At 42.8% G+C, this 21,134-nt stretch overlaps 2 protein-coding genes across 4 annotated transcripts; one reads left to right on the forward strand and one right to left on the reverse strand.

Moving 5' to 3' along the window:
• Nucleotides 1-147: 147 nt before the first annotated feature.
• LOC147203892 (uncharacterized) lies at nucleotides 148-10,670 on the forward strand. 3 transcript variants are annotated; one of them, XM_086114195.1, is made up of 13 exons: nucleotides 148-324; nucleotides 2,035-2,219; nucleotides 2,965-3,405; nucleotides 3,573-4,114; nucleotides 4,565-4,702; nucleotides 6,511-6,588; nucleotides 7,393-7,509; nucleotides 7,814-7,963; nucleotides 8,065-8,232; nucleotides 8,961-9,152; nucleotides 9,219-9,410; nucleotides 9,922-10,025; nucleotides 10,545-10,670. In XM_086114195.1, exons 2-13 carry the CDS (start codon nucleotides 2,048-2,050, stop codon nucleotides 10,624-10,626), a joined length of 2,376 nt encoding a protein of 791 aa, XP_085970321.1. In that variant the 5' UTR covers nucleotides 148-324; nucleotides 2,035-2,047; the 3' UTR covers nucleotides 10,627-10,670. The 3 variants fall into 3 exon arrangements, with proteins under 3 accessions (XP_085970321.1, XP_085970322.1, XP_085970323.1); XM_086114197.1 differs by having other exon boundaries at nucleotides 171-337; XM_086114196.1 differs by lacking the exon at nucleotides 10,545-10,670 and having other exon boundaries at nucleotides 9,922-10,454.
• Nucleotides 10,658-21,118, reverse strand: notchl (notch receptor, like). The gene is made up of 12 exons (XM_086114194.1): nucleotides 21,080-21,118; nucleotides 20,001-20,247; nucleotides 18,152-18,296; nucleotides 17,203-17,541; nucleotides 16,601-16,833; nucleotides 15,305-15,644; nucleotides 14,394-14,533; nucleotides 14,240-14,301; nucleotides 14,028-14,151; nucleotides 13,266-13,363; nucleotides 12,122-12,444; nucleotides 10,658-11,515 (listed from the first exon to the last, which is right to left on the reverse strand). The coding sequence occupies exons 2-12, from the start codon at nucleotides 20,053-20,055 to the stop codon at nucleotides 10,996-10,998; spliced, it is 2,379 nt and encodes a 792-aa protein (XP_085970320.1). The 5' UTR covers nucleotides 20,056-20,247; nucleotides 21,080-21,118; the 3' UTR covers nucleotides 10,658-10,995.
• Between the last annotated feature and the right edge of the window lie 16 nt (nucleotides 21,119-21,134).

The following is a 21,134-nucleotide window of genomic DNA, read 5'->3' on the forward strand; positions in this document are numbered from 1 at the left end:
GTAATTGCATGGTAAAAATAAAAACTGATTTTTTTTTTTAGCTTTGATTTTAATTTATTTTGAAGGGAAAACGTGTCATTTTGCTGGCACGATGGCTCTCTCAGGTAGGCCTGGTGACGTAATCACAAGGTGACACCCACCACCTCTCCTCCACAGTGAGACAAGCTAAGTTGAGCCGCTTCACTTCACTCAAGGCAGCGGTGGAGATTTTATTTTTCTCTCCGCTGGGAGGTAACTACTTTTATGGCTGTTCTTCGTTTAATAAGTCACACGGGGTGAAGACTTCCTCGTCTGGTGGACCTTTTCCGTCCAAGCGGAGAGAAGGTGAGCTATTAAGGTAAAGTTTGTTTTGTAGAACAGGAACACTTGCAGCCTTGTAAAGGTAACGACGTGGCTCTAGTTTCTCGCGCGCACGGTGCTTTCAGGTACCCTCGGAAGAAGCATACAGCTCACACTCTGACTTGACAGCTGTTTTCTGTCAAAGTTTGTGTGACCGCGTGAGTCGTTTTAAATTTGCTCAGATATCTGCACTGTAAGTCAAAAGAAAATAAATTCATAGCGGTAGAAGTGACGGTGAAAGTGTTACGGTGTCCAAGATTCCGTAGCGCGCTCAAGGGAAAACTTGATTATTTGTGTGCTCAAAAGTCAACGTGTCGCTTCGTGGGAGTGCTTGTGTGAACATTGACTGAGACGTTTTAACTCGTGACTCCGAAGGAAGAATTTGTTGTTTCGTCAGTCTTTACCAATGTATAGATCAAACTACAAACAATAATGAACGGGAATCAATGGAAAACCTCAGTGGTGATGTCATTTTTGTTTTTATTTTGAAATGCCAGTAGTCACTTCCGCACTTTGACGTGTCTAGCAACTTGCTACATTTTCAAACGATTCGACAACAGTACTTCGTTGCTCGTTACGGTTATCTAGTTAGCTCGAGTCTGTGATCATTATTGTCTATTTTACTTTGTAATAAATATCAATGCTGTATAACAAAATACCTACTGGTTTGTGTATATTTCATGGATACAACTAAATATTATTTCCACTCGTTCACTGCCATTGATGAGTATACAACCATTTTCAAATTTTCTTATGCTCACGTGGGTCGCGGGCATGCTGGTGCCTATCCCAGCTGTCTTCGGGCGGTAGGCGAGGGACACAGTGAATGGTTGCCAGCCAATCGCAGGGCATACATAGACGAACAACCATTCACACTCACAATCACACCTAGGGACGATTTTGAGTGTTCCATTAACCTGCCATGCATGTTTTTGGAATGTGGGAGGAAACCAGAGTACCCGCAGAAAACCCACAAGGGCACGGGGAGAACATGCAAACTCCACAGGAAGGCTAATGTTGAATGGATGACATTTAATGTAAAACTAGGTCTCTAAATGCTTGATCAATTTTCCAAATATTTTTAAGTAAAAAAATAGATTATCCATAGATTAGAGTACATATCGATTAGTTGTCAAATAATCAATTTGTTGTTGCACCTGTAATATATTTCACTTAACCCTGCTGAGTCACTCATTGAATTGAACTGATTCATGTTAATTTCTACTGCAGTGAGTGAACAGATTCAATTGAACCCTCTGCATGGTGACTAGAGTCAGTGAATCCAATTTTTTTTAAATTACTTGAACCCACAGCGCTTCTGAAAAGTCTGCTAACTCAATCACTCATCTGAATCATCTCAGTCGGTTAATTTGGATCAATGACCCAAATTATCAGTCTGCGGCTTTGCGTTGTTTCTTGACTCAGTGATTGAGCCGATTCCACTGAATCAGTGAATCCCTTGACTCGAGTGATTCAATTAAAATATCTGTGTTTACAAGCAGTTTGCACACTTCTGTCTGTGAGTGAACTGATTGAAATGTCTCACTGAGTATGTGCACCAAATGAGTCTGCAGCAAATCCGATCGCTATTTGATTTGAGTCCGTGAGTGAACTGATTCAGCTGTATCAAGCAAGTCTGCAGTGTTTCCGGTGAGTCTGCAAACTCAAGTCAGTATTTATATTTTGTGCATTTAGAGTGGCTGCCAGGATGTCGTCCCGAGGCCCAAATGACTTGTGTTTAATTTGCGGAGGAGTTCTTCAGGGTAACCAAAGGCGTTGGCTGTTTGGGGTCCAGCACAGGAAGTCTAGTCAGCCTCAAACCCCCACAAGGTCACTGAGAGAAACAACCTTGTCACAGTCTTCTCCAAATAGTCCTTGGGGTGAGTTTTTTTTTAAATTCCCTTATTTTAGGTCACTTGAAACACTTATTTAAAGCAGTAATGTTGCCTTCTAACCCTACTTTTAAGACCTAACCTTTCTTTGTACCCTTAACCCTGACTTGAAACCCTAATTTGAAACCCTACTCTTGTCTGGAAATCTTAATTGGTAAGCTCTCTGTTTCAAAACCTGACCCCATCTTGCAACCATAATTGTTAACTCTAAATCGAGACCAGAAACCTGTCCTAAAACCTGAAATTTGGATTGAACATTAATATTGGCTTCAAAACATCACCTTCGCATCGAACTTCATTTGAAACCCCAACCAAGGCTTTGCTACCCTAATTTGAGCCAATGATATTTGGCTCCAAATCCTAATTTCAAACCTTCATCAAGGTTTGAAACTCGAACCCAGTCTCGACCTAAAGACCGTATTTTTTAACCCTACTTTTGTCTTGAAACACAAATTTGAAAACCTAAACAAGCTTCAAAACCTAATTTTAAACGCCAATCTTGTCTTAAAAATATTTTGATCAGTAACCCAGGTCTGAGCCTTTAAACCCCAATTTAAAATTTTAATGTAGGCTTCAAGCCATAATATGAAATTGTAACTGGGCTTCACACCATAAATTGAAGTCCTAATATTGCCATCAAATCTTAATCTGAAACCCCAATCGTAATTCGATGCCTCAATCCTGAGTGGAAACCCTGATTTCAGTTTGGTCAACATACGTGTGTCCTCCGCAGGAAGCATGATCTCCCTGGGCTCGTCGTCTTCTTTGTCCAAGTCCCTGCTATCGCTCAACTCTCCGTCCAAGTCGTTGGACCTTCTGTCAGTTCTCACGCACATCCTGGGTAAGCCGCTGTGCCGTGGCACCGGTCGTGGGGAGTTCGTGTGCGGCAAGTGCACCGGCGTCCTGGAGCGTGTCTTTCGGTTCGACACGGTCATCGCCAGGGTGAGGGCTCTATCTTCGGAGAGGCTCAACAAGCTGACTCAGGAGAGAGACAATGTCCGGCGTTGGGTGCGAAGCAACTACGTCCACAGGCACCCTCCGGAGCAGGATGAGGAAGCGGGCGGCGATGAGGACAAGGACGACTATCGGGACTTGCTGAAGGACAACATGGCTCTGGCTGAGTACGAGTGCTGGTCAGACAAGTGGGACACGTGTCCTTACTTTATACGAACAGGTAACATGCTTTAAACACTTTACAACATGGGGTGTCCAAACGACGGCCTGGGGCCATTCGAGGGCCCGCCATCCATTTTTCAGTAGCCCGCGACATGACAAAAAAATAAGGACCAAACTTGGGTACTCCTGGCCTAAGATGTCCTTCTTTATTTGTGCGCCGTGCAGGTAAAAGGTGCCGAAAGGGTCAAAACTGCGAAGGCTGCGACGCTTTGCGCGTGTCCGACTCGGATTACGAGTCGGTGTGCGGAGTTCCTCGTCGAATGCCGTACCAGGCTCTCTCTCCTCTGCCTCTGTCTCGGGACAAATCCCAGAGCATGCCGCTCCACTGGCAGAGAATCTCGTCCACCTGTTCCAGTCCCTCCTCGCTGGCAGGATCCACCTTCTCCCTTAGGACCCAATCCGTCCAGTCCCTAGACTCCCTGGACGACTGCGAACCATCGGACTCACCCGGCGACTGCGCGATCGCTTCCTCACTCCTCATTGTGCTCCGTCATCTGGGAACGAGTCCGGTCCGATCGCCAGCCGGGAGCAGGATTCCTGTTCTGGTTGGGAGGAGCAAGAGGAGAAGTTCTAGTGAGATGACGTCCCCTGTGGTGAACAAGAGCCCGAGCTTTAAGGAGAATGGCGATCACCGCCATGGAGAAGAGAAGGAGGATGATGATGTTCTGATGGAGATGAAGGATGAGTTCGTGCCACTCCATAAACAGGTGGGTCAGAATTGGAATTCCCAGAGAAGCTTCATGGCCGTCATGTTGCTCCACAGTTTCTTAAACTGGCGCTGAACGATTGTCAGGGAAAGAAATGTTCTTGCTTGTTTGGTCGGCCATTTTGTAATGCTGCTCCAATATCGTTTGGTGAGCCACAGGCAATGAAATTATATGGCTACACAAAAAAACTACAAAACCTAATCTGTCTAATGGTGACAAAGGCTAATTTGAAACCATAATTTTGGCTTCGAACCCGTACTTGGATGTGTGTAATGCGCCATTAGAAGTTAAAATGTGTTTCTGCGATGAGCGCAGAAGCCCAAACATCTTCCTAAACGGTAAATATTGACACAGTTTGTCATATCCGGCAACAGCTGAGCTGTTGTGTGCTCGTTTGAACAACTTCTCAATTGCCCATCTGTTTAAACACCGAATTGTTTGTCCAAGCAGAGCGCTTCTCGCAGGCTCCACCAAGTGATCAGGCATCTGCGTGGGCAGCTAGACCAGGCGGAGACCCGCGTCAGGACCCTTGAGGCCCAACTGGAACCCAAAACATCCCAGGATGACGGTACCCAGGATTGGATGCATGTAAGCGCTCGTAATAAAGGCTTTTCATTTCATGATGACAAACTTCAAATCATATTCCCGTCTTGAAACCCTAATACACGTAAATACTTCACCCAGTGATGAATCTCAGGCTTGAAAGCAGCTGCTTGACACCCAAATGTTGATTTAGAACTCAAATTTGAAGCCTTAACCCCAACTCGAAACCTTTACGCTGTCTTGAAACCCTAATTAAAAAACGTTAATCCCAATTTGAAACCTTCACCTCGGATTGAGACCCTAATTCGAAACCACGACCCCAGCTGCAACACCCCATCCAAGGCTTGAACCCCTACGTTGGAACCCTAATCCATATTTAAAACACTAATTTGAAACCATAGCCCAGGCTTGAAATACCATCCTTGGTTAGGAAACCCTAACCTTTACTTGAAACCCTAATTAAAAACACTAAACATACTTGAAACCCGAATGGTTGCTTCGAGTTCCAATCCAAATTTAAAACCTTAACCATTATTTAAAACCCATCACACATCCTAATTTGAAAATCTAAATTTAGCTTGAAATGCTAATTTGAACACAGAACTTCGGTTTGAAGGCCAAACCTTCGTTTCAAACCAGTTCAAAGTTTCAGTGTGTAGTCCACTTCATGAGGTACAGCAGCTTTTTAACCACATACACGACATCGCACATTCATTCGTCTTAAAATTGGGCAGGTGTGCCAAAAAGAATGGCAGTTTATTATAGAACACACAGCAGACGCCCGCTTAGCGCATTATTGACACGCGCACGCAAGTACACACTATGAAGGAATGAAAGGTGTTGGCATTGTGTGTTTTGCCCTGGGAAGGGTGTGCCGCACTTTTTTTTTTTTTTTGGATCATTTATACATACAGACCACACACACACACACACACACACACTCTGAGTGGAATCCTGGCAGACCAGTGGAGTTTGCCCCGGGCTGATTATTAGTGGGACAAAAGACACATACCTCTGTTTAAAAAAAAAAAAAAAAAAAAAGACAGAATAAGAAACGCGTGTGAATGGACACAAAACGTGTTTGAATAAGTTACCTAATCGCTGTGGTTTGCATGTACATTTGCAACTTGATGCATTTCTTTATTTAGTATTCAAAAAGGTGTGAGTCAAAATAGCATGGAAATCTTAACTGTTTCTTCACATAATAAGTCTATATCCTCATCGTGGTTTGAAACCCCAACCTGAAACCCAATGGTGACTGAAACTCCATAATTGGCGTCAAACTCTAATTTCAAAACAATAATCTTAGTTTGAAACATGCTTCAAATTTGGGATGTTCAATACAAATAAGAGTATTTTCTCCGATACCAGGTACTGATACCACGAGTACAGATGATGCATCAAATTTCAATGGACACAATGACAGATAATTCCGAACAAAGAGCGTTCTGTTTTTCGAATGCACACGATGATTCACCATCGTGTCAAACGGCCGCAGTCCAGCACCAACTACTGGCAAGGAAGACTTAATGTCCGATATTTTTGCATCTTTCACAAATCCCCGATATTTTGATATAAGGCTGCTATCGGCCCGATTCCCGGGTATCAATACTCGCCCATCCCAACTTCAAACCCTACTTTAAAAACATAACCTGCTACCCTAATCCTGGTTTAGAACCCCGAATTGAAACCCTAACCCTGATTTTAACCCTAAAAGTGATCCCTTGGCACCCTATCTTGATACTTTAACCCCGTTTTGTAACCCTGATGGCCTTAGGCTTGAATTGGAAACCCTAACCATGGTTTGATAGGCTAACCCTCGCTTGAAAATTTTCTGGTCTTGTTCCCTCCAGCTTGTGCGCGAGGAGGACGGTGCCTCCCTGCTGCCTGGCTTCGCTCGCTGCCTGCACAGTCGGGATCGGCTCATCCAGGTGAGAGTGGATGAGGACAGACAGATGCTAAGCTCTCTGGAATGTTGTTTGTCTATGTGCCCGCCAGCCTCTTCATGCTTGCCGGAACATTGGAAGTATTTTTGTTCTTATAGAACAAAGGGGAATCATTCCTTATCCACTATAAAGTGGCTTACATAGCAAGTCAGCCATTTTGGAGGGCTGCTGGAATGTGTAGTGGGCATAGGTTACCCCGTCTTTCAATACGATATTTCAAATCATTTTTTTAGCAATGTAAAGGCCATTAATCCATTTCAGCCTCACCTCTCAAGAATAAAAGCGAGATAGAGAGATAGAGAAATAGCATTCTATGGTATTGTTTTTTACAGAAACATACATTAACATACATGGTTGACATTAGGTAGGTTAGTTAGTACCTTTTGTTGTTCCTACCTTGGCCACCTAGGGGCAGCAAAAGCCATTTGGGTATACATGGAGGCGGCTCAGCTCCTGAGTGAACTGCACTAATGTTGTCGTTACTTGCAGAGGATATAGAATGTATCCCTGTGAGTATTGTTGTATTATGTCAGCACTGTTTTTGTTCAAATGTCCATTGCTTAAAGGATTATAACACGGCGATACATCATGTTTTAGCATTAAGATGACAGATTTAAAGACAAAGGTAGTTTTTCAAATACACAAGTAATTCTCATTTGATACACAACGTGAATGACTCCGAACACAGCATAGATGCCTCCAGCATGTAGACGGCCTGATTTGTTTATCCTGTTCCTCATTTGGTAAATGACGTGTGTGCTTATGCGTGCGCGTTGTCCTCATCCTCAGGAGCTCATGAGTGTGACCAGAAGAGTGTGTGTGGAGGGCAGAGGTAAAAGCCAGCTAGTAGACGAGATCGCCAGCAAATTCAGCGAGAACCTGAGAGATATTGTCAATGACAACAAGGTTAGTGAACCTGATTGACAAACACCGAACATCGCAACCTCAAAGCATTTATGGGAGCTCTCTGGAGAATTTAAAAAAAATAAAAATGAAATTGCCCTGAATACCAGTTCCACCAGTTGACATGACACATTTTGGAAGACATTTTGGACCAATTTCAGGGCCCGTACGTTGATTAACTCCTACTCGGGAATTCAGGGTGCGAGTACAAGTCATCCCCTTGGCGCTACTGTACTCGTACAAAATAATAAAAAATTGTGACACACAAATATTACACTAGACGTGACTTTCTGTAATCTTCACCCAGGTTTCCATGGAGAGTTTTGTCCGTGAGTTGGTCGAGAAAGAACGGCATCTTGGGGAAGAGGTGGCTTCCTTGAGAAAGGCGGCAGGAGACCGCGAGAAAGACCTGGACACGCTCAACATGGTGTTGCAGTGCAACCAGGACATCATAGATGTAATCTCATTTTTGAACTATATGAGAAAAATGTAACTTTATCCTAAGGTTTCACTGTTCAAGCTTTTTCCATGGACCTGTACTTTCCGTTCTCCTTCCAGGATCTGCGTGTGGCCCTGGGCGAGAAACAGCGCCTCCTGCTGGAGATGGAGAAGGAGAGAGAGGTGTGGAGGCAGAGGGAGAGGGCCCTGGCGGCCACCATGCACGAGAAAGAAGAAGTGGTCCAAGTCCTCAAGGTGGAGCTTGAGAGCTGTATGAAAGATGTTCAGGTACAAATGGACAAAAACAACCCTCAAAATGTATTGATTTATTTTTTACAATATTTTATTTGTTTTTACTTGTATCAATATTAATTTAATAGTCAAGCGTTTTCATGAATGATAAGTAAATAATTAAAGTAAACACAAAAATGTGTCTTCTCTTTATTTGTATCGTATATTTGCAAGTGACATATGTTTGTCCATTAGTTCATGCATATTTTGCCCCACTTTTTTTTCTCCCATGAATGAATCTCATAGTGAAAATGTATGATAAAACACGGAAATTAATAAAATACTATTTAACATGGAAATAAATAAAATACTGATGTGTTTCTTTTATTTCTATTTTTGTTATAAATTAAGTAATATAATCATTTCTTGTAATAAATTAAGAAACACACATTTAAAAGTTTTTAGAGAAAAACTTAGAATTCTATGTTAAGTAACATACCTTTCCTTTGTAATGCTCATTAACTCATTCACTCCCAAAGACGTTTTTAAATGTCTTTTCAGACTTGGTCTAGAATTGGCTGGTACTGAATGAGTTAAAACCTTTAATGATTAGAATTAATCTTCCATACACCAATGACTAATACAAAAAAGTATTTAAATTTTTTCTTTGTTAGATTGATATTTTTATATTAAATGTTTTATACTACTTGTGCATAAAAGATAACACAATTTTCCCTGAGTCATACTGTGCCTTCTGTAATCATTAACTATTTTACATTCCCCAGGCTCTCTCTGATTCCGTAATTTGCCAAGGCTTAGAGGGGGGCGGGGCTGAGGCATCCCTGGCCTCCCAGCTCCGGGACAAGGAGAGTCGCCTGGCAGCCATGTTGGAGGAGCGAGAGACACACAGCGCCACCTTGTGCCAGGAGGTCACCAAACTCACTGCTGCCCTGCAAGAGTATCAGAACGTCGTTCAGGTGCGAGGCACTGGGTCAGAAAGGAATAGTGAAATGTTTGGCTTTTAATCGGAATGTGATGAACAGAGTCAGCAGGAGAGCTACGATCGGACGACGTCATCCCTGACGGCTCGGCTAACGGATGCCAGGCAGGCGCTGCGTAATGAAGAGCGGCGCAGGAAGGAGGCAGAGAGAATGCGAAACAACCAGCGAGCGGACGGAGAGAGCACAGAGAGGAAGCTGAGAGACAGTCTGGAGAAGAGGGACCGAATCATACTGGTACAAATCACTATACAGTGATTTTTTTTTTTTTTAATACAGTGGACCTAGATAGTTCCGCAAAAAAAAAAAAAAATCCCTTTTGAGAGATGAGGGTGTAGTCATGCAGACACAGAGAAGAGTTTCCCAACTACTGGAGGTGACTCGGTAACTACAGTAATATTTTTCTTTTGGGGGGTGGGGGGGTCGCTGAGGATAAAGAATATATATGATTATATTGCGTCGTTGCACCTCTTGTGTTCAATTTGCCGTTGCTTAAAGCGTTACTGATAACACTGCTTCATTGGTGCATTTATTAGCCCGTCTAGGGCGTTTCCCATTATTTGTTAGCATTAAGCTAGCGGACTTCAAGGCAAAGTTCTGTGGTATTAAATACAGAATGTAAAGCTCTTTTCATTTTTTATTAATTTTGACACTAACTAAATGCGTTCATTGCCAAACATTTGAGTTTTCGTTAATGTGTTAAGTTTCACACCAAGGTGAAGAATGACAGTCTTTCTCCCCATCATAGCAAATTCTGCAGAACGCTGAGGAGCGTGACCGTCAGGTGGAAGAGCTTCAGCACAACTTGCAGAAGAAACAAGACGACCGCATCTCGGCCGTACAACACACGCTGTGAGTAGCGTGGAAATGAACCACCAGATGAAGATGTTGCACATTTAGATTGGTACTACTTGTCATGGTGTGTATTTCGTTCTATTTATCTCCAAAGGTTTGCACTTTGACCTGTCAGGTTCGGGTACAGCATGTAGCTATACGCCTCAGAACTAATGATTCAGCCAATAAGATATGTTTGATTTAGAAAATTAGCACATCACTGTAATTTAATTTTCAATTTCTATGGATGGTTGTGCGTCAAATCAGCTTTTGTAAAAAAAATGGAGTTTTGCATCAAAATTGCCTTTTTTAAGAGTTATTTTGGTCCTTTGATTTTATAATTGGCATGTTTCTGGGCACTTATTTCAATGTTCCTTTTTGTGTGAATGTAATTTCTGGGAATTTAGCCTATTTATTCCTCAAGAGAATTAAAAACTCTGATTCTAATGTTTCCGTCTGTGTGTGTGTGTTTATCATATGTTTTGGAAATTAACTATGAACTGAAACCTCCTCAATTTGCGATTGGCTGGCAACCAGTTCAAGGTGTCCCCCCGGGTACTGCCCGCAGACAGCTGGGATAGGCTGTCTGCGCAAAGAGGAAACAGATGGTAAGAGTTGAGGTAAAGTATAATGATAAAAACAAGTCGGAATCATTTTGTGCAAATATATTTAATATAACGATCAATGCATAATGGATGAAATATGATTAAGACCAACAAATGAGTTACACAGGACCAATGGAGGAGACTAAATTGTGAGAACTTTTCGTCTTTGGGCCCATCATGGGACTGAGGTGAGATGACAAAATCCCCCCCACGCTACGCCACTGCATGGAACTGGGCTGACTTTGCAAAGGAAGTATCGTCCTTACAGTGAACGCCCGCGGTACTGCAGTTCAATATTTGCACCCCGTGCTGGAGCCGTATCCACTGCGATAAACAGGAGTTCACTTTATTTGCATATTGTTCAATGGTCTGTTTGCTCCTTTCTACAAGGCCGTTTGTGTGGCATCATTGGCATTATTTGACCTCTCTCCCCGAGATTTGGGCTCCGATCCTGAAGCGCTAACATTAGCTTGCTCTATTCCGCTGCTACCGTCGTTGCTTCCGCCATTCACGAGTGTCTGGTGATCCGACTGGTTAGCGGGTTCCGGCGGAGGGGACACGATCACTCGTTCTATGTGCTCATTGGCTGTCCGTTCAGTCACAATCACGTAATTGGGTTCCAACTGGTGAGAGCTGGAGCGGCGCTGCAATGCATGCTGGGTACATGAGAAGGAACGCTGCCGGGGAGCGGGCTGCGGTGATAGGAAGTGAGGCGTCACTGCTCTGGGGGCTTCCTGCAGCCTCTCTCGGTCCTCATCCTCCGAAGTGACCTCCTGCAACGTGCTGATGGGCCGAGGGGAGCGGCCCATGACTCTGGGGGGCACCAGAGCGGTCGCTGATTGGTTGAGCTGTGGTCGCCAGTTTTGAGGGGATGGGTATTGGACGCTGCCCATGGACCAGTTACTGTAAAGACATCATTTCATTCGAATGTTATCCTTGAATAGATTCTCTTTGACAAATTATGCCAACAATTTGTTTATAAAATATTAAATTAGTACCCCAAGGCTCTATCTTTAGCACACTTTCAGTTCCCATTTTCTTTCATTACTTAAGTACCAGATAACACTGAAACTACATTTTTAGGAAAAAGACAAATTGATATGATCTAGTGGTTTTGTGGGTTCTTGTAATTAAATGGTTTCCATGGAGTTCCCCAAAGTTCTGTCGTTCACCCACTTGTACTGAAGTAGTTCAGTTACATTATAAAATGTAAGCTACTCTAAACTAAAACTGGGAAAAAAAAGATTAATTGGATAAGTTTTCAAGCCTCCTCAACCCACTTGTGTACACTAGTTTTGTTTTTTTCATATTAATCTATTTTGACACAGTGCAGGGTGCCAGATACAGTGAAAGATGACTCCTGTGGGAGGAGTTATATTGACCATGAGTTCTCCCAGGCTCTGTCCTTAGCCCACTTATGTGCAAATGCAAATGGCAAATGTTTTGTACAGTTGTAGATCTTGTATTTTAGCAGGTTTTAACCACCCACACATTCAGTTTCACACTTACCTCTGTGGCGGCGGTGTCATATCCCGATGTGGCACAATCCCTGAAAAGGATGCACTCCGTCCTTGTGTCCCGACCCATGGAGAGTACATAAGCGCCCGCTCCTCCCACAGCATGTCGCTGGCTGCATCCATGGTGGTGGGCCCCCTCTGAATCTGGTGGGCCAGCAGGAGCTCCAGGACTTGGTGGTGTAAACCTTCCCTGGCCACGTCTACGGGGCGGCGACCCCTCCGGTCGTGGAGCTCCAAGTTGGCACCGTGGAGGAGCAGGAGTCTGGCGGTGTCGTAGCAGCCATAGAAGGCTGACAGGAAAAGCGGCGTCTCACCCTGGTGTTGAAATACAGTACAGTAAAACCATGTCTATACATCCATCCATTATTCGAACCGCTTGATCCTCCCGAGAGTCGCAGGTGTGCTGGAGTCTATCCCGCCTGACTTCGAAGTATACATTTATACACAATTAACACATTCACAGACCCTGATTTTTTCAAACTCTACACTCCATTATTCGCTGAAATTTTTGCCTATTCCTATTTTTGTGCTCTTACAAAAACACACTAAGACACCACATGTGGCAAATAGCAAATTGCATCTTGGTGCCAAGGAGCCAGGTTGCAATGAGGTAAAATCTTCTCTTGGACATGGCAAACCCCTGGCTAATATAAAAGAAATGTTTTGGTCATCGTGTGGCATCTGCTCAGTTTGTATTCTTCGCTGCTTCATGTTTTAAAGTAGCAGTTCTGTGACAGTTTACAATTTCCTGTAACATCTATCCAAAATTCTGTCAATGACAAGGTTGAGTGAACATTTTGTTTCGAACACCAAAATGTTCACTCAACCATGTTTTGTCTTGTGTTTTATGTGTCAGTTTTACAGTAAACTTCAACAGGGAGTAAACATTTTCTGACTTAGAAAACTATGCCAGCGCGAGGAATACAATAAAAACGGTTTTATAAGGTTTACGTACGTTTTGATGTTCAAATGTTTTTGAATCGTCTTGGAGGCTTTAAACTCTATAAAAATCTCTATAAAGCAAATGCTCCCTTTCAGGAACATATGCCTGGCGATAAACAGGCATTCACCATCATTTTTTAAAAAATTGATTATTTTCTTTCAGGTGCAGTGTTAACATGACAAACCAAGTGTACCTTATTATCTTGCAGGTCCACAGCAGCACCATAACGAATGAGCGTCCTGGTCAGGGAGAGATGGTTCACTGAGCACGCCCAGTGCAGGGCCGACCTCCCTGAGAGAGGTAATGTGCGTTCCCGGTGGAGAGGGATGGGGATGGAAGAAGTGAGTGAGTAAGTCAGCCTATGAACAACCATTACACAACAGAGCCCAGAGCGAGAAAGGAGGGATGTGTTTGGACATGGGCGTATATGAAAAAGACAAAAGGAGGGGGACAATGCCAGGAAACAAAGTTAATGCTTCTTGATTAACTTTGTTCAGAGTCAGAGCAAGGCAACAGAGGGGCTGGAAGGAGAAAGAGAGGGGAAGACATGGAAGGAAGAAGGAGGTAAGTTACTCCGTCTTCATAAGGAATTGTCGCCACATGCTGCTCTTCTCCAAGGTCACTGTGGACTTTTTCATTGCATTTGAAGGTTACGAATCTATTGCACAATGTTTCATGACATCTAAAAAGCAACTGTCTTGATCAGCGGATCACAAACTTTTGACACCAAGTGCTGACTAAAAACAGTCTGTATTTGACTTTCTGGCAGATCATGCAAACGTTAGCAGTCGCTGTGAGCATTTTAGCATTCATATGCCCAATCTCTTAAAACGTGCTGCCAATATTGCATACTTGAAATGGCAATATACTGTATTACTACTATTATATATTCACTATAGATCCATATTTATACTTCCAAGGTATTAATGAGGATAATGAGCATTGAGTATCTCACCAGTATGATCCGTGTTGTTGACAGAGACTCCAGCTCTGAGCAGCTCAAGAACCACTCGATCTAGTCCACTGCGCACCGCACGGATCAAGACCACAGAACCGTCCGGGCCACACCACTCAGCAGACTGACCACCAATTGCACAGCATATGTGACATTTATATATGAGCAGAAAAAAAAGTAGTCTGATAAAAATAAAAATCATGCGCGCAAACCTGCTGAGGTGGACTGAGCAGAGGGGGAGGCATACCGTTCCGGTCCCAGCCTAGGGAGGAAGCTGAAGGAAAAGGTAAAAACTTTGACATCAATGCATGCATCTCCTTATAATGGTAAGATGTACAGTATGTCTTGTGTTGGTTGTAACCTCACCTGGTGGTGGTCTACGAGGCTGTGATCCCCCCGCCCTGTAGTGTTTGTTGTCCTCCTGGCGTCCAACCGTCCTCACGTCCTCCAAGGAGCTCTGCGTGAAGTCTGTGTCACTGGCCATGTCCTGGTCTCTTTTGAGAGGCCTGAGCAACATTAGGTACACGGTCAACATTAGGTACAGCAAACCAAAACGCCTAGACCTTTCTTTGAGCACTGCGACTTTCTCTCAGAATTTATACCTTCTCCCTGGACTACAACCTTCTTCAGGACTAGAATCTTTTATGGGGAATGGAACCTTTTTCAGGGCTAGAACTGAGAACTACAACCTTCTCGTGGGACTCACACCTTCTTTCTGAGCTACAAAACATTCCATGGGGCCTTACGCTATAAAATAGTACCTTCCTCTGAGACGAGAAGCTTCTCCCTGATAAACAACACTGTGTATTGACTACAACTTCTTCATGAGAACAAATTACTTCTCTGTGGGAATAAAACCTCTCAGTACCAGTACAGTCCCTTGGGACTAAAAGCTTCCTGGGGACTATAACCTTCGCTGGACATTAGAACCTTTTCAGAACTAATACCTTCTTCTGCTACTCAAATCTTCTCTCAGGACTGGAGCCTTCTGTTTGAATTAAAACCTCTTGAAATTAGAAGCTTACCCAGGGACTGGAATCTTCTCTCGGGACAAAAACCTTGTCTCATGAGTTAAACCGCCCTTGGGCATTAGAACTTTCTCTTTGAGCTAGTACTTTCTCCTGGGACTAAAACCTTATCTGGGGTTTATAACTTTCTCTCGGAACTAGGATCTACTCTCAGAAATAGTACCTACCTTCTGGGTCTAAAACTTTCTCTGTGGATAAGGTACGAGTACCTATCCCCATGTTTTAGAAAGTAGTGCATACTGGTCTCACCTCATTCTCATAGCGTCCTCTCCCAGAGGTTCCCTCCTCCTCTTCTTTTCGGTCTCCTTGGCTTTCTTCTTCTTTCTTAGGCCTGTCTTGTCTTTATCTTTGTCCTTCTCCCGGGCCAGCCTCCCCTTGGCCTCCTGCTGGGTGGCGGTTGCCGTCCAGGCCTTGGGGTTGCCATCTGTGGTGGTGGAGCGATGGCTCACCCGTTGGCCTCCTGCTCTGTGACCGCTCCCTTCTCTCTGCCGCCTCACACGCCTCACCACCAGGAAGACCACCAGGGCCAGGGCCAGCAGCAGGCCCATGGCTATGGCAACTACAGCCCACAGCCACGCAGGCGTCGGCTCTTTAACACAAAACGATGGAGAAATGAGTCAACTTTGAGGTGTGACATTTTAGTCAATTTTGGACATTTTCAGAGGCCCTTGAAGACAAACTTGTTCAAGGGATTTTGTCTGATTACGATCAACTTGGACCACATACAGTATAGTGAAACCCTGTTATTGGCAGAGTCTAAGGACTGAGGCCTTCCATAAAAAAAATGTTAATAACTGCGTACAGATGGCATAAGATGGTGGCAAAGGGAGATGTGGAATGAAGCGCCTCAGCTCAGGTAAGCACCACCAAATGTCTGAGCATGAAAACAATGAAAATACATCCATCCATCCATTTTCCAAACCGCTGAATCCTCACTAGGGTTGCGGGGGGTGCTGGAGCCTATCCCAGCCGTCTTCGGGCAGTAGGCGGGGGACACCCTGAACCGGTTGCCAGCCAATCGCAGGGCACACAAAGACGAACAACCATGCGCGCCCACACTCACACCTAGGGACAATTTAGTGTGTTCAATCAGCCTGCCATGCATGTTTTTGGAACGTGGGAGGAAACCGGAGCACCTGGAGAAAACCCACGCAGGCCCGGGGAGAACATGCAAACTCCACACAGGGAGGCCGGAGCTGGAATTGAACCCGGTACCTCTGCACTGTGAAGTCGATGTGCTAACCACTGGACTACCGGGCCGCGAAAATACAGTATATATATTTTTAAATTACAGGGTCGGACAGGCTAAATAAAAGCCACAAATGCCAAAGTGCCAATATATGTGGTGATGTTGCTAAAATACAAAATAAATTGAGTTTGAAAATTCTGCCCCAGAAGCCGGTTTCCCTTAGCAACAATTTGGTAGGAATGTCTATCATGACTAGAATAACAAAAAAAATCTCAAAAAGCCATGGCTGAAAAGACACCGGAAGTCTGTCATTTTGCTTTGAAGTGCGTACAGGAAACGGCATTTGACAATGCTACCTTTGACATTCTGTTTTCTGGTCCCCTCCCCTTCCTGCTCGTCTCGGCTTCCTATTTCATCCTGGACACCTCGGATGGCGATGACGGCCTTCAGGTCCGGCAGAGCCGGATAGGCAACAGTTCTCCGCAATATGACTGCCCTCATGAAGCTGGCCGCCTCGGTGGCATGAGGGAAACAGGTAGAGGGCTGGCGGGAACATGGACGGTTGTCCACTTGGAGAAAAATCAGGGAGCTGGGAGACATTATTGAGCATGCGGTAAGAAAAAAATACCAATATTGACTTGTACAGTCCCATTTTCCCACATGATCTAGTATCATTGCATTATCATTAAAAATGTCTTTAATGAAATGCAATACAAATTCAATATTTTTTATATGCAGTTGTACCTTTACATATGAATTTAATTTGTTCATCAAAAGATTAGAAAGCATTGAAATGAGCGGAAATGGAGCACCACAGGGCTGTGTACTCGTCCCACTGGTTTTCCTAATCGAAAGCACAATACAATCTATCTTTATTATATCGCACTTTCACAACAGCTGCAGCTGAAACAAACCCATTCTCCCTACTCAAATCAAAAACTTTTTGCGCAGCACTCACCCATTAGCATCACCTGCTGATGTCTGAGCTAGCAGATCAACAAGCTGCTGGGGGTCGAAATCGAACAAGCTCCTGTCTGCGGCGAGTGGCGCAGAGCCCCTCAGCACCAGTGGTGTCCGCAGCAGGATGCTGAGTGCCCACAGCAGCGACGTGTTGGCAAAGGTGGAGCCAGCCCCCTTATGCGGAATGGCAGCGTGCACCACCAGGGTGCCCTTGGCCCACAGGGCGCTCTGATGAGTGTAGCAGTCACCACCATCCCACCCGCAGGCGGCGCTGTCACAGCCCTTGTCGCACTGAGAGTTGGCATAGTGGTTGCGGCAATACGGAATGTGGCCTGGACTAAGAAGCAAAAATGCCTCACATTTAGTAAGTACACTTGCACAATCTTAGCATGGCAACACTTCGCAGAAGCGAGTGAGAAATGAATGCTGGCCTATTTCTTTTTAGCCAAGCAATTGAAAATGCTTAAAAAAAATTTTTTTTTAACTACATTCAACTCAAAATTACATTTACGATCATTTAAAAGCATTTTGGTGGAATATAAAAATATACATAAAAATATATAAAATATTAAAATTAGCCCTCCAAGTAAATATATTTATATTTGAAAATATAGCTTACATTTAATGAAATACTTTACATACAAATCATAGGTTAAATCTAGTTTAAAAAAATTTAAATCATTTTTGTGAATTTGATATAGAATATGTAGTTTTTAAATAAATTAAATATTTACACAAATGTTTCAAATAAAATGAAAACACAAAAAAATAAATGCTATTTCATAATTGAAATAAACATTAAAAATGAATAATTTACAAAATGAAAGGTTTTTTTATTTAATGAGTTGTAAAAAAAATGAAAATACGGTAATAAAATAAATCAATAACATTCCATTTCTGCGACAACAGTCCATTTATACGGATTTGAGGTGATGAAAGAGTCTTACTTGCAATGTCCCCTGTCCTTGAGGCAATCCATTCCATCTCGGAGACACTCAGGCTCCATGCACTCTCTGTCACATGACCCATCTCCAAATTTCTCTTTACACTTTCTGCTGGCGGGACACTGCCCCCATGGGTCGCTGGACACCACTGCGGAAACACAGAGGCCCAACAAAAAGGGCCATCAATCCATTTTCTCACTTAATATGAGTTTATTCATGTGAAAGGTTTTATCGGGCAATTTTTAGAGTTCAAAACACTTCCTCACTGATGTGCACTGCATGCACTGAGAGGATTGCTGTAAACAGAGAGGAGCTACAAAATCACAGTGTTGACAACATAGTAAGTAACCTTTATGAACCCTCAAGCAACAAATTTTCCCAAAAGCTCAACTTGATGCTTTTTCTATATGCAACTCATTTTTGTGAGTTGCATATATGCCATCATTTTTGTGAACAAAGCAAAAAAAAAAAAATCGGAGATTTTATTTTGAGACCATATCACCTAAAGTGCCTTAACTGGTTTGTCTACTTGATTCGAATATGCCGAGTGTTTTTCTTTTGTAATCGCACCATCTGTGTGGGTGACACAAATAACGTCTTTCATTGTTTTTCAGCATGCATGAAGTACAAGACGTGACGAGTGCTTCCTGATCTTGGCGTGTTAAATGCGAACAGGAAGTGAGGCCAAGGGGACCCGACATCAACAGGAAGTTTCCAGGGGAAACCAATAGCAAACGGGAAACCAAGACGGCGCTGGATAAAGGTCAGAGTTGGTTGGTATGGCGACCGGGTATGTGATGGAGAGGGACAATGGGGCTTGGCAGGTGGGCGTGGCACAAAAAACATACAACGTCCTCGGTGGAGAGTCAAGTTGCAATTACAACAATGACCCAAATGGAACATTGATATGTGTTTGACTGTGTAATAAAATATTTTCATGCATTTCTTGAACTAAAATTTTTAAACTTTCAACATGTGCAATAGTGGAGGTTCTGCTGCATACCGCTTGTAAATATAGAGCTATCGTCTTTTGGTACTTTTAAAAGCTGACTACTATCTTTAATCACATGGCGAATATTGAACTTTTATCACTTTTATCACTTTTATCTATAGATCCTTTACAACACCCGTGTCAAACTCAAGGCCCGGGGGGCAGATCTGGCCTGCTATGTCATTTTATGTGGCCCGCCAAAACAAATCCTGTGTATCGACTCGCATGATTCTTGCTAAACTCAGCAGAAACTGTGCAGGAATGTCAAATTGTTATGTGTAATAAATAAAGTTGAGATTTTGCAATAGCTTTGTTACCCTGTTTGCATTCACTTGAGCAATAATGGTAATAATGGTATAAACATAAGTTAGTCAATCATAAATCAGATGAGAACAAGAATGCAACCAAATCTGGGGCTTTGAACTTTTCATGTTTCATGAAACAATGACTTGTAAACACGTTGAGTGCACGTGAATAAATAAAGTACACATCTATTACAAAAAAACAAGTCTACCAACTGACCCAAATGGAGTTGTTGTTTCTTCTTTTTTTTTTCAAAATTGCAGGTTTTGCAATTTCAAAATTGCATTCTACTACATTTTCATGTCAATTTGATTTGATTATTTTTTTTCAGTCCCAATCGGCATCCATTCATTCATCCTTCCGTCATCCATCCATCCATCCATCTGTCCATCAATCTAGCGACAGTCTGAAATCAGAGCTTTCCCCACAAAACGGATTTTTCTTTTTTCTATTCTTTCATCTGTGAATTGTTTTAAAATCAAAACATTAAAATCCTGCCCCATAATCATACAAGAGTCCATTACATGATCCAAAGATGGGGAGTTTCCAGACCGTTACCTTGTCTTGTGCAGCTCAGTCCTAGGAGAATGGAAATGTGCAGAGTCCACGTCATCTTCAACACATCCAGCTGTTTACTACAACTTTTTACCAATCCAGTGTTACGCTTCTAACAGCTCATAGGGCTGACAGCAGCAGCAGCAGCACCTTCTTCTCAAAGCAACACCCGCTCCAGTTTAATCACCAGACCTTTTCATTTTTGTTGTTTCCCGGAGACTCTTGCGGATATCTGGACGACTTCCTGCCACTGTGTGCAGAAGAATAGAGCGTCTGTGACTCACAATGTCAAATGCATTGGCAAAAAAGAAAAAAAATGCAGTGTTAACAATGCTGTTTTAAAAGTTCATTTCTACAAAAATGACCCTGTTTTACACTTCGTTTACAAATAAAAAAATAAGAATGCTCATTTTCTATTGAAATAAAAATATTTTTAGTTCATTGTCAGTGGATTTACTGAAATTCAAAGGAACTTCCAAGGCTCTGTGCTTTTGCCACAGTTTTTTTCACTACTTGACTCATATACCCTTCATCAAATGTAGAGTTTTAAGTAAGGCTGCACTGTATATCGAAAAATGTCAGCGCAATAATGACACATGCATTATGCATATTGCAAAGACGATAAATAATATAAATAGGCCTCTGGCAAATATATACACTATATATATATACCGCGGGAAAAATGAAAAATTGTTTCATTACGGTACTTTCTTTGGGACATATTAAATTTCACAATTTCAATATTCCAATACCCAACACCCATATCACGTATTGTATTTTTTTTCCCAAAACCGTGCAACCTAAATATCATAAAAAAGACGACTATACACAAAGACTTAGGTAAAATACATCACCACATAAGTATGTTGCCATAAATAAATAACCACCTTAAAGTTAGCTATCAACTTAGCTAATTAGCTAGCCAGCTGTTTATTTCAGTTTTTTACCCTATTGTTTCTTCTCTAGTTGCATCTGCATGACAATTATATTGGAGGGTAAATTCTAATACAAAACCATAACCGCTCTCTGAAGAAATATGAATTAGAGAAATATTTAAATGCATAATAGGAATGTACAAGTACCTGCAGAGTAGTTTGTCCAAGTAAGGATTCCGTACAAAATGGTACTTCCAACTGC

Source organism: Hippocampus guttulatus, chromosome 6 (assembly GCF_054856545.1).
Source record: "Hippocampus guttulatus isolate MCC_2025c chromosome 6, RoL_Hgut_1.0, whole genome shotgun sequence".
Classification (NCBI taxonomy): Eukaryota; Metazoa; Chordata; class Actinopteri; order Syngnathiformes; family Syngnathidae; genus Hippocampus; species Hippocampus guttulatus.

Excerpts from the sequence above, each read along its gene's own strand:
- notchl (XM_086114194.1), bottom strand. The coding sequence starts at position 20,055 with ATGACGTGGACTCTGCACATTTCCATTCTCCTAGGACTGAGCTGCACA. Across the intron at positions 14,534-15,304 it reads GAGGACGCTATGAGAATGAG|GCCTCTCAAAAGAGACCAGG; the intron begins GTGAGACCAGTA and ends AATGTTGCTCAG. Across the intron at positions 14,302-14,393 it reads GCCTCGTAGACCACCACCAG|CTTCCTCCCTAGGCTGGGAC; the intron begins GTGAGGTTACAA and ends CTTTTCCTTCAG.
- LOC147203892 (XM_086114195.1), top strand. The coding sequence starts at position 2,048 with ATGTCGTCCCGAGGCCCAAATGACTTGTGTTTAATTTGCGGAGGAGTT. Across the intron at positions 3,406-3,572 it reads TCCTTACTTTATACGAACAG|GTAAAAGGTGCCGAAAGGGT; the intron begins GTAACATGCTTT and ends TGCGCCGTGCAG. Across the intron at positions 7,510-7,813 it reads ATATTGTCAATGACAACAAG|GTTTCCATGGAGAGTTTTGT; the intron begins GTTAGTGAACCT and ends ATCTTCACCCAG.